This window comes from Barbus barbus (assembly GCF_936440315.1).
Source record: "Barbus barbus genome assembly, chromosome: 34".
Classification (NCBI taxonomy): Eukaryota; Metazoa; Chordata; class Actinopteri; order Cypriniformes; family Cyprinidae; genus Barbus; species Barbus barbus.
In genome coordinates, this window is record NC_136762.1 from 8,303,262 (window position 1) to 8,320,384 (window position 17,123).

The 17,123-nt window shown below is 36.9% G+C and overlaps 1 protein-coding gene across 1 annotated transcript; it reads right to left on the reverse strand.

Moving 5' to 3' along the window:
• Positions 1-943: 943 nt before the first annotated feature.
• Positions 944-16,338, reverse strand: LOC306854053 (short transient receptor potential channel 4-like). Its single transcript, XM_079391840.1, has 11 exons — positions 16,203-16,338; positions 15,006-15,433; positions 9,064-9,582; positions 5,296-5,632; positions 5,005-5,144; positions 4,604-4,917; positions 3,711-3,906; positions 3,155-3,346; positions 2,841-2,882; positions 2,657-2,746; positions 944-2,208 (listed from the first exon to the last, which is right to left on the reverse strand). Exons 2-11 carry the CDS (start codon positions 15,381-15,383, stop codon positions 1,669-1,671), a joined length of 2,748 nt encoding a protein of 915 aa, XP_079247966.1. The 5' UTR covers positions 15,384-15,433; positions 16,203-16,338; the 3' UTR covers positions 944-1,668.
• Between the last annotated feature and the right edge of the window lie 785 nt (positions 16,339-17,123).

Genomic DNA, 17,123 nt, shown 5'->3' on the forward strand with positions numbered 1-17,123 from the left:
ATAAATAACGACTTTTCCAAACACTCGCCCCAATGGTTGCCAAACATACTGGCATTTAAGGGCTTTTTTTTTTTCTTAAGACCTGCTAATAATCAAATTGCAATGAAAGATTCTTACTTGGCCTCACATGTCCTAATAAACTCTGACTCTGTCAAAACGAGATTTGGGTTATCTTTTGAAAAATGTGATGTTTAAAAACTGTCATTTGCAACCTCACAGAAACGTGTTTCTGAAGTGAAAGCACATACACATGAGACGCATCTGGAAATAGCTCCCTCACTTTCTTCCCACTCTCTCTCTTTTCCCTCTCTTCTCTGTCAGTGCTTTTATGGCTTTTGGAGAAGTCGTGCCGCAGTGTTGCATGCGATGTTGGCGAGCCGAGAGACATTGGTAGTAAATATCAGAACATGAACATAATCCCCTCAAGCTGCAGAGGGATTCTGCTGTAAACAGATAGGAGATCACGAGATGTGAAAGGAAAGTACAGCAAAAAGGAAAACAGTAAGAAAACATACATGTCTTTAACTGAAAGTTAGTTTAACGGTCCACCTAAGAACTTTCTGTTCTTGGAACATTAGTTTATAATTATAAAAATATAAAAAAAGAATTTTTCTAGGAAACATTAGGAAAAAGATTCACTGCAAATTTTTCATCGCTACCGCATTTACCTCAAAGACACAGGGAGCGACTCCTTTCAAAAGCAACAAGTCTGAGAAACTATCTGCTGACAATATATTCACTGCTAATTGAAAACAGCATGGTGTGCCCCCAGATAAAGAAACTTCTGTGAAGTCAATTAAAGAACAAGAGCGGCCACTGCGTGCTGCCATAGCAGCAAAAGACAAATAACAAGCAATTGTGAGAGTGAAAGATTCTACGACTTCTGAAATACTAATCAGCTAGTGTAGTGGAACCAGATTGGAAAAATGAGAGACGACATGGTGTGCGTAATGAAAAACTTCCAGTATATCAAATGTCTTCATTTTTCAAAAACAAGTTCAGAATGCAACAAATCATTAAGCATTATTAGTGGGCATGAAATTGGAAAAATACAAAATTGCATGCTAGCAATTGTGGGCAGAGAGAGAGAGATTGTATTTCTTATATAGCCACAGTTTAAATATTACTGAATAGCATATGGTTCATGAAAGTCAGGTGAAACATATTTATAAGAACCCAAAGCATTTCAAGAGTTAGATACTTCTCCAACATCACAATATTGAGGATGGTGCTTAGAAATCTGCAAATATGCAATAATAGAGTTTCTCTGGTCATTGATAACATGATTGTTATTTTTCAAGATTTATTCTCCCCAAGTTATTTTTCACAAAAAACAAAGGATGAGAGGATGCTGCACAGTGGAAACGTGAGGTTAAATACATAAAAAAAAAAAAACTAAACTATCCAACAGGTCAGTTGGACACGGTGTAGTGCTTTCCCGAGCTTTGTCCATTTCTTATCCTCCAGATCTATGGTTGCTTTTGGCATCTGTAATGCTGGGAAGTTTCTTGAGCCCAAAAACAACCAAGCAAATACCTTTTCCTGAGACAATTCATCTCGCAAAACCTCACCTCTAGAAAGGATACGGTTTCATCTCTGACAAAGTGCGTCAGCTACATTTGAGATTCAGATAATCCTTGGATACAAAAAGAATGAGTGTTTGTTTATCTAATGGTCATGTGGAGATGCAATGTGCTCTTTCTCTTGGTCCTCCAACACAATTTCCTCTTCTTCCATCAGGTACTTGGATTCATTTTCTTCCTGTTCAGCTTCTTCTGCCAGAGGTTTCTCAACCGTTTCCTCTCTCACCCAGTCTAATATGTCAGAATCCGATTCCTTTGCCTCTTCAGTGAGTGAGTAGATCTTATTTGTGTTGAGACTGTTTTGTTTCTTTGGAAATAACCCAAAGTCTGTAAAGTCCTTCCTGGCTTTGTCTTTGAGTATCGGGTCAGTCAAAACTACTGCTGATCCATTGGCCGGACAAGACTCTCTTGTCTCTTCAGATTTTTGTTGCTGTAGCACTGCAGTGACATCGTACAAATGTAATTTTTTGTTCTGCGGAAGAGCCGAGGAATATTGAAGTGAACCATCTGAATGAGAAACATCGGAGGCCGCTGTGCCAGTCTTGTTCGCACAAGTACTTTTCCGGTTGCCTTTCATCATTCCAATGACTTCGTAGCGGAAGCTAGAGATGTCCTGCTTCAGCTCCTGCAAAGTGATCAGAGTCCACCATTTAATTGTGTTTTTTTATTTGAAGTGCTTATTTTAAAGGTGCACTAAGAAGTTTTTATAATTTAAAATGTTTCTCACAATGGCTAGAATTTTGATGGTTTAAAATGTACACTGAAATTATAGAATGAAGACTCCAATCATACTGTATCAGCGGGCAAGAAAAAGCTGTTTTACTCTACATAAGGATGTCCAACCGCATGGTGGATGGCATTTTGAAATCTAAATACAATTTCATTAAGCTTTACTATTTTTGGACACTTTTAGTTGATTTAGTAAATACATACAAAATACAAGACGGTTGTATTTTAGGACCGGTAAAAACATGAGCAAAAAATTACTTGCTTTTGTCTCAAATCAATGTGAAAATAAAATTAAATCTGACATGCAATGACTATTTGGTAGACAAAGTAATTTTAGAGCTTACTTTGAAATTCTCCTCTGTAAGTCCTTCCTCGGTCTTAGCGTCTCGAATCATAGCTGCCACATATCGTTTTACCAAGTTCCTCAAGACCTCCTGCATTTAGGGAAACAGCAGTACAATTCAGGTGGAACAATGACAAAGAAAATCAAAGCAATATAGAAAAACTGTATTTTTGGTTATAAGCTACCTGGTATTGGTGGTTGAGTCTCACGTTTTCAGCAGCTCTTCTCTGAAAGGACAAAAGGAAGGGTATGTGTAATAATTTTATCTCGGTCCCCTACAATATTAAAGCATCTCTCTCTCATTCTAAGAAAACCAAGCACGCTGGATATCTTATGACACATATTTAGGTATAATGAAATTTCCCTTGCTGCATTACATAACCATAACATTTCCAATAAAAATGCATTCACTTTTCTGTCACATCATATGATTATTTATATAAACCAAATTTAACATAAAAGCCAAGCAGCAGCAAAATAAACTTTAACAGAGTCTCACCCCTAATGTCCCTAATGTCTCAGTCCTCTTTGACCTCCTCTTGAACACATGCACCTTAATCCATGCAATCAGGTAACATATGGATTTCGGACTGGGGATAATGTTGAAGGGAGGTGGCAAGGTGCCTCCTTCCTCAAAATAACTCATCCATAATTTAGTCCTGGCAAATTTCCACTCAATATCAGCATGGTCCTTCAGAAAAGTCAGAACACACTATACATGAGAGTCAGGTCATTACTGAGAAGTTTACACTTATGTATTCATACCAAAGTGCACAATGTACAGAACATTGTACTGTATTTTCCGGAATGTATATCATGTGGCGAATTATATAATGCAATTAAGGTCAAGCATGCTAAACATGCACAAAAAGTACAGTTTATAGTTTGTTTCATACTTCTATTTTTAATTATTTTCTGTTCTGAATAGCATTAATAGTCATGTGCAACTTGTTTTCCCGGAAAATATAGTATATACAATATGCAACAATTACTGGAGTAGGACGTCATAAAAATATACCTACAAGTGCTCAGGTCAGACCTCAGAATGTACTTACAGCGATATGCTGATAGGAATTGTTCATCATGGCAATGAGCATATTGAGGAGGACCACCAAGGAGATGATATTATAGGTACCAAACATGGTGGCACCCACAAATTCTGTGAACTTGTGGTCAGCTTGGACATTGGTCACATGCAGATTGATCAACCCAAAAATGGACCAAAACAAAGACTGCAAGGTCTCAAATAACCTACAAACAGAGTACATGCAAGATTAGAAAGGGTAGTTCCAATTTACACAACTTTTCAACATTTTCATTTTTATCTAGAAGTTAAAATTACTTTTTAAGATTAAACTGATTTATAAATGGTGTAGTTGACAATGACAATAGATCAATTAAAGGGATAGTTCGCCCAAAAATTTAAATTCCATAATTAATTACTCACCCCCATGTCGTTCCAAACCCATAAGACCTTGGTTCATTTTTGGAACAAAAATTAAGATATTTTTGATAAAATGAGCTTTCTGACCCTGCATAGACAGCAATGCAACTGAAACATTCAAGGCCTAGAAAGGCAGTAAAAAATAATTAAAATAGTCCATGTAACATCAGTGGTTCAACCGTAATGTTACAAGAGTACTTTTAATGTGCAAAGAAAATGAAAATAACGACTTTATTCAACAATTTCTTCTCTTCCGTGTCAGTCTCTGCCATGTGTTCATGAGAGTACCACAACACATCCCCATCAATGTCCTTACTACGTTTCTGTGACTTGAAGGTTTCAGTTACATTGCCGTCTATGCAGGGTTAGAAATCTCTCCTATTTCATCAAAATATATCTTAATTTAGGTTCCAAAGATGAACGAAGGTCTTATTGGCTTGGAACGACATAAGGTTTTAAGAATTGAGATACAAAATATTAGATATTAGACCCCCCAAGACTTACGTTGAGAAAGCGTTGTTTTGACGTTCACAGCGGATGCCTTTGCAGTTCATGCCGTCACTACTCTCGTAGTAGAAATAAAGCTGGTTGAGTCCATTAGCAAAGGCAAGTAACACCAGGCAGTAAATGAAGAGGAACTTCAGGATGTCCAGAAGCATCCGTCCTAATGATATCTGCAAAGGACCTAGGTGAGAATTGGCCGTGAAGAGCGAGATGAGGCGTAGAGAGCTGAAGATGTTGGCGATGGCGAACACCGCCTCAGCCACTAGTGTGGGGTGCCACATTTCCCAGGTTTCCCTGGGTTTGCAACCACTGTACTGTTAGTAAAGACAAAAGTAACAGTTAGCAAGTAATTCTTGATCAATTTCCAAGTGATTCCCACCAGTGATTGAGATGTAATGTACCTTAACATACGCAACAATCTTCAGGGAAATGGTTGCAAGATACAAGGAATTCATCACAAAGTCCATGAGATTCCACCAGTCATGGATGTAATCCTGAAATCCACCATCCCACATCTGCTTAATCTCCGTCCATATGAATCCTGCAAGTGCGGCCAAGAAATTGTTGGTTTAGTTTCAAAGACCTTCGTAATTCTCTGGTCCAAGATGAACCATGAATGTGTTGCATGGAGAACATTACAAGCAAACAGCTCAATTTAGGATCAGTTTATGGAATCATATGTTGTGTCTTACCTAGAACCCAGGGTAGGATCATCCACTCCACAGTGGTGGGCTTTGGACCTTGGCGATCAGGATTGTTAGAGACTATGTGCTGAGAGGCCAGCAGCAGGAGGAAGAGGAAGGTCAGGTAGGAGGCTGTGTGGCAAATAAACTTGATGAAAGGCTTGCGGATGAACAAGCCGTAGAGACTCTTGGGTGCCACCAGGTAACAGAGGGAGAGCAGGGGGAACATGAGGCCGATGAAGACACAGGTTATGAACTTGCCAGCCCAGTGACGTCTCCTCCAGCCAGGAAATTCATCATACCAGCGTGAGGCCAACAGCTGCTGGCAATTTGGCTGTGCTACAAACTGAGATATAAAAATAGGAGAATACAGGGAAATCACATGTTACTATCTAAGTATGAACAGGTGGCCTGAGAAACAAGCTGCAAACTCTGTAATTGTTTTTTTCCCATCGTTTTGACATTTCATCATCAGATTTCCCAGAATTTCCTTTTTTACCATTTGCAAGACGTACTAGAATTTTACATCCGTGTCCATATATTATATTGGCATAGTTTGTGTATGACATGGGACCTTTAACTTACAGAAATATCATTACGGCATGTATTCCACTCTAACTGAGCTTTAAACTGTCAGTAAGATTAAGTTACAGCACATGCAAACTATACATCAGTGTTTTCAGCAGATTCCCTAAAGCCAGACTCCATGATACTGTGTGAAGTGTGCATTAGTGTCTTATAAAGTCAGAATGATAAAGTAATCATGAACAGGGAGGCAGGAGGTTTGAGTTTCTTCCATTTATTCCCCATCAGACTGCTGAGCCTCCTACGGAATAGTTAACATGTTGCTTCTTATTGCATGAGATTCAAATACTTACACAAAGGTTTGCAATGTGATTTCACAACCACATTGTTGTAGCCAAAACAGTCCAAAAGAACAATGCCACCTATAAGTTGTAAAATCATAAAAACGTAAATAATTTCAATAAGAAATGTATTGAAAACCCATTTTTCTAACTTGTCGTGCAGTTTCAATTGATACTCCCCAAATTTTTCATCTTTACCACAAGCTAGTAAAATGTTCTTAGCTAACAACAATATAATCCGAAAAAACAGCAACTAAACTAAAATTAATTTTAAAATAAAATAAAAAGCCTGAAAATGCAAAAATAATCACTAGCAGTAATCTAGAGATATTTAATGTTTCTTAAAATAAAAATGAAAACCAATTCTTATATATACACTTTAGAATAGGGAACACTTATTCACTAATTTGCTAATTAATTAATAGTTAGTAAGGTAGTTGTTAAGTTTAGGTATTGGGTAGGATTAGGAATGTAGAATAAGACATTAATATGTGCTTAATTACTACCAATAAATGGCTAATATTCTAGTAATATGCATGCTAATAGGCAACTAGTTAAGAGACCCTAAAATAAAGTGTTACCAAAAAACAAAACTACATTCTAAATTCTTATAAAATAAAAAAACCCCACTAAACTACAGTAAATCTAAGTCAAAGAGTGAAAAATAACATGTAAATGTAAGCTGAAGGGACAAACTAAAAACAAAACAGGAAAAAAACAAAATTATAATAACCATGTGTATATTGATCGCAAGAATGCTGAATTAAATCTGTATGGTTTGACCTTAAAATGAAATTTAGTAGATATGTGATTAAGTCATAACTATAAGCCACCTTCTGGACAAAGCTGTAAGTTAAACTTTGTAAGTTAAATCTGCTTTTAATCTTTGCAAAAATAATTCTCTGAATTATTTGCATGGCCAAGCAAATCTTACAGTACTTGCAGCCAAATATCGACTCTTGCTCTTGATGCTTACTTGTTCTTCTCAATCATCCTCTTCATCTTGTCTCCTGTGATTTGCCCAAAGCCATTAGCGGAGTATCTAAAATGTCAAACGGAAGTGGGAGGGCGCCTAACCAAATTACAAACAAATGCATCCTCATTACAGCAGAGCCAGGCGTTCTGGAGGCGATGACGTCAAGTCTGAGATGATTTTAAGTGTTCTCCGTCAGGGCTGATTTGCACGGTGCAATCGGTTCTACCGCTCAACTAAAGGACTCTCTGTCATGGGGCTGCTGTACGAGCGAAGACAGTACCTTAATACACCTCAGCAGGACAAATAAGGCTACCACTTAAAATAAATAAATAAATAAAAACAATCAGGCTCAGTCTAGCATGTGTCTTTTTACTGCTGTAATCTACAGCAACAAGTGAAAAATGGAAGAAAAAAAAACTTTATATAGTGCCATGTTCATTTCTCGGGCTTTCAGAACTATAAATGTGAAAAGTGCAAACTTTAATACAATGTCCAAATCACAGTGCATGTATATTATGAACCGTTTAAGCACATAATTTGAAATGCTTCACCTCCACAATAAATAAATAGTACAAGTATTATTAAAGGCAATGGTATTTTTCTTATCCATTCACAGCAAACAATCTGCAACATGTTCTTTACTCTTACAATATAATGACTCATATCTTTTCATCTGAGCTAATACAAAGCATGCTGCATCTGATCTGGACTGTTCTCTGATATTATAGTGGACATCCACATGCACCGTTTAATTGGAGGCATTGTAGTAACATTTACAATAATAAGATTAGTGCTGATGTGGCTGTCACTGCCACTTCCAAAGACTGTGTGACTGCTGGAACAAATGCCATTTAATATGAACTTAATCATGTCTAATATAAATCACGAGCTGAGAAAAATATAATCAATGGATATTTAAGTAATTTGCATACATTAAGCAACAAAGTGGATCTTCAGGGTGTAATGTCTTTGCAAAACCAAAAGAGGGCAAAATTAATTTCAGCCACAAGGCTCCAGGATGTCACAACTAATTGCTGCATTATTATAATTTATTTCTTTATTTAGTTATTTATTAGTATATTAGCAATTTTTGTTTCATGTTCACGCTGCATTAAAAAAAAGAAAAACCCTGAAATTAGGCTTGTGGACTATATTCTAACCTCAAATTCAAGAGGCAAAGTAATTAGTAGCTATGAATCCACACTGCATGCTGAAAGTAGATATGACTCCTCACTCCTACACTGCAATAAGTTATAACAGGTCAAAAGGGCCCCTTTTATGAGATCTACACGGCGCTGAGGCATGTGATGACCTTGTCAACGGTGAAGAAAATTACCCGACTCTTAGTTTGGGCCTGTAACACTTCAGTGCTTTTGAATTAATGTACAATGGAGGCTTGAGTTTCATCTGGCTCACCTCAGGTATTGCTAAGAGGACCTTCTTGAGCATACAATATACGTGGGAGTTAATTTGTCCTTAGTTTAGTCAATCTTAGGGGAGATAGAAATCACAATCTGAAAGAACTAATTAGGTTATTAAAACCTTAAAAAATATTTGACCCAAAAAATATTCGGGCATTTTAGCTACACATAAAAATATATAAATTGACTGTATTATAAAAGTAAACTTTTTTTTTTTTTTTTTTTACCAAATGGCATTTATTTAAAATTCAAGTTACCATTATTTATAATATATATTTATAAATTATTTATAAGTTTCAGGTAACTAAATTAATTTATAATTAATTTAATAAATTAATGAAAAAATAAAATAAATGATCCTGAAACCAGTTAAATAAAATCAGATGTAAAAGCGTTTTGGTGCCACTTGGTTGAATATTTGTTACCTAATGCAATAAACTGTAGATATTTTGAATGTCCAAATATTTTTGAGCCAACTGTATGAAAATACATGATTGCAATACCAGATCTGTACCTCTTTTTGGCGGTACTTGATGGCCAATTTCAGTCGAGCCAGCTCATTATTGGCCTCATCCTGCAGCAGGTTGACATCATCACGGAAATTGAGGATCAACTCCAGTTCACGTGAGGACCGGGTTTGGTCCAGGAGGTCCTTCGCAAAGCGTTTGCACTGATAGGAGAGCTCCTCGTATTCGGCCTTGAACTCGTTTTCAACTTTGCTGAGCTCCTGGAGCTCCCAGCTGAGCTGGAAGGCGGTGAGGAAAGGATCCTCGCTGGACAGGGCGATGAGAGAGGGGCTGGCAAGGGCCTTGTAGATGTTCAGACGGGAGCGTGAGTGCCGCAGACTGTCCACGTCTGAACTGGAGACGCACTCCACGCAGTTACAGCGCACCTCGTGAGGCTGGGGGACCGACACACCTTTCTGCACCAGCATCTTGATGATCTCGTAGTTGTTGGCGTGGGCAGCCAGGATGATGGGAGTGATGTCAGGAGTGAAGTCTGAGAACTGTTTATCGAGAAGGATGGGTGGTACCTGGTAAGAAAATGGAAAAAATGGCTTAAATTAATCTGATAACACACATGCGCCATTCATTATTTTTCACTACACAATGGACCCAAAAACAATGAACACATTTAGAAAAGTAATATGAAAGTGAACCTGAATATCCTTGTTTTACAACTGAACATACCAAATACAGTATATTATAAAACTAAATTTTATACTTTTTTAAATAAATGCCACTTTGTTTGATATTTTGTCATAATGCATATATACCCAGGTAAAAAAAAGTAATATTTAAAATAGTTATTTCATACTAAGTATAGTTCAAATCTATTAACATATTTACTGACATATCGCTCGAGACTTACTGATAATAATTAAGCTTTAATTGAAGTGCACAACACATTTCTTACTATTAAGTCTAAAATTAAATGGTGCTATTATTGAAGATTGCATGATCTTTGAATAATGTAAGCCTTTAAATGCAAGATATTTAAAATGTAGTATACTTGCAGTAGTTCCACTTTAGCACAATCAAATATTGTTCAGTATATCTTTAGTTGGACTTCAGCAATACTTGCTCACAATTAAAGTGCATTAAGTACAAAATTAGTTGTTCCAATTTAGCAGACATTAAGTATACCAGTTTAGTATACCAAAAGTACTAGGATATCTTTATTAAGCACATAAATACGTAAAGGTAGTAAACCTAGCACGAAATAAATGTATTTCAAATATATTTTATTATATTTTTCCCAATGTTACATTTTAAATTTTGACGTGTCCAATCACTACACTGCAAAAAATAATTTTAAAACTGTAAATCATAGATGATTGGATTTAACAAAAAAAAAAATACATTGTTTTTACTACTTCAAAATTTCAGTTTAATTCAATGTGTTACTTGCTGTTTGTAATTACTATCAAATTCTTAGTAAAATTGTTTCTACACAATGTTTTTTTCAGTGTATTTGGGTCCACTGTATATAATAATAATAATAATATAATTTAATTTGAAACTATTTTCACTCTGAAATCACAAACAATTGCAAAGAAACAGCAAATAACACATTGAGTAATCTTTGTTTTATTTATCTTACAATTTTCTTACAGCGTACTGAAATACTTGCAATATTTATTACTGAGACTTTATTTTATAGTATGAATTTTTTTTAATATATAAAAATAATTTAAATATGCAAAACATTGGATGAGTATTCAGAGACCGTGTTGACAAGCATTTAGTGTTGAAAAACAATTGCCATAATGAGGACGCATTTGCTTTACAATTGGCATCTCCACATGAATCGCTGAAATAGCCATATTTGCTGGATAAAACCCCCACAATTAAGGCCTCGTTATTATTCAGATCTCAAATGTGAAGGACGGCTATGACAATGAAAACTAAAGAATATTCCAAACGAGAGAGGAACACAAAGGCATACATTAGGAATAAGGGTATAAAACAATAGGAGTGCCCATTGTTGGTTCAATAATGATGAAATGGAAGCTACATCAAATGACCCCGACACTGGCAGGGAAAAGGTCTTTCCTGAAAACCCTCTGAGCACATAAGGAAAAGACACTTGGGAGAGAGGCTACAGACAGGCCTGTGATCACTTTGAAGTAGCTACAGAGCTTCAGTAGCAGAGCAGAACTGTGAGAAATCCTGTCTGGAGTTTGGCCAGGTTTTTGCTTGAAAAGCATAAAAAATTTCTGTGGTCACATAAGACCGAGCTTTTCTAACCAAAGCAATATGAGTGGCAAAACTAAAAGTGCCCAAAACTACAAACAACAATACATCCAATAAATTACACTGGGGGAGCACAATACTGAAGCACTGGTTTTCATCAGCAAAAATGATGCACCTTATTAAAACTGAAGAAAGAATGCCTGGCACAATGTAGCAGGAAATTCAGCAGCCTATTTCAATCTGACGTTTGGGAAGAAGTTCATCTAAAGGACAATGTTTTGGACAAGGGCAAGGATAAATTAACATCAGACAATTTAAGTACAAGATAGTGAATGTCCTAAAATGTTATGGTTGAAGCACTAATCCATAATCCTAATCCAACCATGAAGTACATGCAGTACTCGAATCGAACATTCTTAAACGACATGCACTATCCCTTGTAAGTGTAAAACCAGGAACTTGAAGCATAACCATCTTAGAACCACGGTTTTAAAAATAGGGGATAATACATTATCTAATCCTTTAGTACAAGTTTTAAATCAGCTTGAACTAGCGAGTTGTAATATATACACTGCAACACGAAGACTGTGTTCTGTGATCACACCACATTTGGGGGACATGGATTTAAAAAAAAAAAAAGAGAGAAACAAAGAAAGAGCGTGAAAAAGAAAACCAGGCAGCATGCACAAAAAAAAGTGATTAAAAGTGAGAAAGAATAACGAGTGAAGTGAGAGAAAATGGGTTGAGAGTTTGAATTAAGCCACATTGAAGAGAAGGTGCGATTTGAAGGTATGTGGTGATTAGCACATTTTGACTGATATCTTCATCCCTTTCACAAGAGCTCCAAGCCCACGGTGGCAACGGCAAAAGCTTGACTATTTGAGGAAGATAATGAAGACTCCAGTAGGAGAGACATGTTCAGGCTGGCAGCCATACTGATTATCTGCTGCTGCAATATGACGCTTTGAAGCTCATCCTTAACCACAATAGACTGGAGAGGTGAAGGGAAAAGAACTGAAAAAAGTAGAGGACTTGACTCAAAATGTCAGTATGATGACAGTTCAAGTCAGTTGTGTGTTTAATAAGTGAAAAGAAGCCAGTCTCAGGACTCATTACGCACATCTCCAACAAAGCTGAGGGACAGCTTTTTTTGTTTAAATCTGAACTGTTTTTAACTACTAAAGAAAGAGACACTTTGCCACCATGTAATTTTACTGACACCTGATCTAAGCAATGCAACTTCCTTTGAAATAGAAAATAATGCTAAAAGTGTCATTTTTACATGCACATCCAAGATGTAGATAAGTTTGTTGCTTCATCGGAACAGATTTGCTTACCAACGTAAATGGGTGCCGTCAGAATAAGAATTCAAATAGCTGGTAAAAACATCACAATGATGCACAAGTAACTAAAGTCCATCAAATTAATATCTTGTGAAGTAAAAAGCGGCATGTGTCACGATTTGCTGGCGCAAGGTAACAAGGAGAAGAGGAGTTCTTCTACAAGGTCTTTAATCCAAACACATAGGAAACACAGAATGGCGTTTAGCATAATGACATACAACACCAGACACTAAAGACAGGGAAACACAGGGCTTAAGAACTCTGGGGTAAACTAGATAATTTAACACAGCTCGGTACTAATGAACTAATAAATCAACCTAAACGAGGACAGGAACAGGAAAACCCAAATAAGGACATAGAGGGAGAAACTAGGGTAAGGAAGGCACATGGGGAGCGAAACAAAACACAAAACAGGACATAAGTCTGACAGCATGTTTGTAGGAAAACAAGTCAAGCAATAAGACTTTTAACTTACAAATTATAAATTAGAATTCCATAATGATGCTCCCTCCGGTGAAAAAGCCCATCTCGTGTTGTACTCTCAATGGTATATCATTAAGAACTGATTTGGACTGTTTTTGCTTGTAAACAGTGCTTGATCTGTTAAAATTTCTCTCCTGATTCAAACAAGACAACTTTTTCACTGGAGAATGCAATATTACGGATAGAGGACTCTATCTTTAAACATATTAAAATGGATTTGTTTATTACAAACACATTTTTTTTCACTTAACAAGACATTGATGTACTTTCATTCAGACGGCACCCTTTCACTGCGGATCCATTGGTGAGCAAGAGATATACTGATACATTTTTCCAAATCTGCAATGAAGAAACAAACTCATCTACATCTTGGATGGCCTGAGGATGATAATTATTTTCCGCAAATTTTCATTTTTGAGTGAACTATTCCTTTAAGAAAAGAACAAAAGTACATAACTTTTGTACATAACATGACTACATAGCAGCCAGTTACCTTATTTTTTATTTTTCATAAATTACAAGAACTCACTAATGTGTTAAAAATCACAAGACATAGAGAGCCACATTATGATCATCAAAATCATCATTTAGAAAATCAAAGCAAACAACCTGTTCCTGTGTACTCACTCGCCCTCTTGTTGTCTTTAGACATGCTGATTTTGTCATTTGCATATCAAAAAGTTTTATAAATGTGACATTAATAGACAGACAGGAAGAGACACAGAGACAGAGGAAAAGGAAAAGCGCTCAGGGATTGAGGAAGGAAAGATCAGATGCACAGCTGCTCTGGTTTGTGCATCCATCCCATCAGTTTTTCTAGTCTATTCGTAGCCAATAAAGGAAAATTTAATCAAAGTTATAAGGAGTGGACAGACCAGTAAGACCCATGTTAAGTCACTCAGTTGGTGAGACAGCAAAGATTGGTCCTTTGAAAAGTAAACACCATTAGAACAACAGTAATTATTAATTCACATGCCTGAGTGTCTGAACAGCTTTTTATAGCAGACGGTTTTCTTCTCTGAAAAGAAGCAGACAAGCACACTTTTTCTAAAGTGTTCTTGTGTTGACAACTGAGGACTTAATTCCTTTCAGCCCTAAAAGCACTCCTATCTGCAATAACAGGTTGTTTACATGAGAAGTTGATAAGAGATCTTTTGAATGTTTTGTGTCCAGGGAGACCCAATGAAATATCTGGATAATAAAGCAAACATCTATATTCAGATATGCTCTACAAGTTCTCTTTTGGGGATGCGATTTCAGGACTTAAAATGGTACAGCTCTGTTCACAGACAGCAGGGAAAAACAACGCAAAATGTGTACAATAAAGTGCAAATATTCATATAATTATGCATAGTTAGGACAGCGAAATAAACAAGCTTTATGAACTTTAGCAGTTGCCACAAATTAATCTGCCACTCGGTATCTGCTTAATTTGGCAATTAATTGTTTTGTGCAATTAATTATTGGCAGCTGAGAGCATGAAACCATCAAAATTCAAACACCCAAAATTGTTTATGTGTTGTTGTATTTATGCTAACAAATTTGTTTTTATGCTGTTAATACACATTTCAATGCTTTTAATGAGTCACTGGCTTAAAACCAACCAGCCTAGTTTCCACAAGTCAGACTGGTCTAGTTTGATGGTTTTAGACGGGTCTGGGTACTTATCAGCAGGTCAGGGTTGGAGACAAGTTAACCAATCAGCTAAACAAACAGCACAGCTGAACACCAGCACAGGAGACCAGCTAAAACCACCTAAGACTTAAAAACTAGACTGTTTTAAGCTTTCGTTCTAGCAAGGATCATGCAATTTTTCAGTTCTTTATGGAATATTGTTGTTTTATAGAATATTTACAGTGTCTAACTGATTAGTTGGCAAGTTTGAGACAGAGATGTGATCTAAAAAACTATAGCAGACAGTTCTTCAAACAAACCTGTTTCTCTCCACTGGGCTTTTTGTGGTTCAGCAGGAGCTCCACGGCTCCCACCACCTCTTTACGGATGGCGTGGAGCAGAGCATCCCCGACATACACGTTGAAGCTGAGGAGCAGCTCAATGATCTCCAAGTTCTCATTCTCAATGGCGATGAGCAGCGCTGTGCGCCCTAGAGGATCGATGCAGTTGATGTTGATCTTGAAGTAGATCTCCGCCTCTTCCAGCGCTAGTTTCACACTGGCATAATCGCCCTTCTCCACGGCGCAGAGGTAAGACTTCTCCTGCACCGAGAGCTCTGACTCGGCGCGCACTATCCGCAGCGGAATGCGATCCCGGTACGAGGAGTTGTCAGTCCTGCGGTAGTACAGCTGCGACATTGTGACTTAATCCATCACAAAACAGTTGGAGAGCGAGGAGTAATAACAACCTAAAGACAAAACATCTGTATATACACTTGGGAATTGATAGACACTCAATTTGATGGCTTTATAATAACAGGCTACTGAAAATCGAGCATAAGCTAGCAGGTGCAAGGTAATAGACCACACAGAACCATCAATAAAACAGCTAGCAGCTAGTCATACAAGTGGTTAGTTTTTGTAACATTGTCTCTGGTCGCACAGCTAATAAACAACTTGGAATAGTGGGGTCACGCAAAAGGCTAGGCACAGCTGAATAGATCATATTTACAAGAAATACCACAACAATCACCATTTCTATTGAGTTATTAAATTGTAAAAAATAAAAGGAAATAAAATGCAAACATCAAATATCAAAGCAAAACATTATTAGTCCCTGGTGGTGTGAAATAAAGCAAGCGAAACTGCCAAAAAGCTTGATTCAAATTACGCATGGTATCACCTTTCCTGCTCATGTTTTAGCGACTAAAAATCAATCTTTTAATACAATATATATAAAATATCAGTGCTCAGCGATTTAAATTAAAGCAAGCAAACCTGCCAGAACACACTAATCTCCAAATTACGCATGCTTACGCAATGACACCACTAATCTTCGTTTAAAAAACAGCTTCAATTTCATCATTAAGAATAGCGAATAAACCTTTGAAATGGCATATGAAGGATAGCATTAAACGCTTAACGGTTAAATAAACAACACGCACAGATCCAAGATTAAATCCTTGGATATGGATTGATATTCAGCGCGCAGTGTAGCCTACTGTACAAAAAACTTACTTTGCTGTCGGAACTTTGATTCTCACATGTATAAAGCTGATGCAATCAACTTCACCGATTCATCACTGAAAATACTTTTGGAGCAGTATTCCTACGACCACATGAGGATTGTTACGCATGGCGACTGTATTGTACTGCCACAGCACCGACGCACTGCTGTAATCATGCTGGAATTGCATCTCTGACGTAGATGATGCTGATAATGATTACCAAAGTAGTAGTTAGGCTATATGAATTATGTAATGCACGTGCTCCTACACAGAGGCGCATTAATACAATGTAATTTACGACCAGTGGGGAAAAAAATAATTTCCCTTTTGTAGATCGTCCTATGCGTTTTTACTCTCCGCTGTTTTAAAATAAAAAGGCGGCGCGTGCCAACGCCACAACAGAGGAGGGACATTTTATTTATACAGTTTCAATGCACATCCACTAAACTTTAAAGACTGTCAAGAACTGTTCAAATGTTAGAGGAGACCGGTAGGGGTGTGAATTATAAAGGATTCTGGTCCCAATCTCAAAGAACAGATAAACATTGGTAAATTTAATAAATTGATTTGAAAAAGTGTTTGGTCGCGCCTTAAGCTTTGATTATTTAAAAAAAGAGCCGACTTAGTTCATTAGGAATAAGAATCATTAGGCTAACACAGAAATCAGACTACTCTGAAGTGTTGTATGATTCATTAAGAAGAACCGGCTCTTAAGAGTCATTTTTAGGGAATCAGACTGGGCCAGTCATGTATGTTCTTGATAAATTCGTTCTGCTCTTTCGTTTAAGAATTGGACATTAGTCGCGCTGTAGGTTTTGATTAATCAAAAATAAACCGACCTGGGGTGCGTTTCCCAAAAGCAACTACGGTCGCAAGTTATGTCGTTACCAATAGAGTTCAATGGGAATTACCACCATAGTTAGCTAACGAT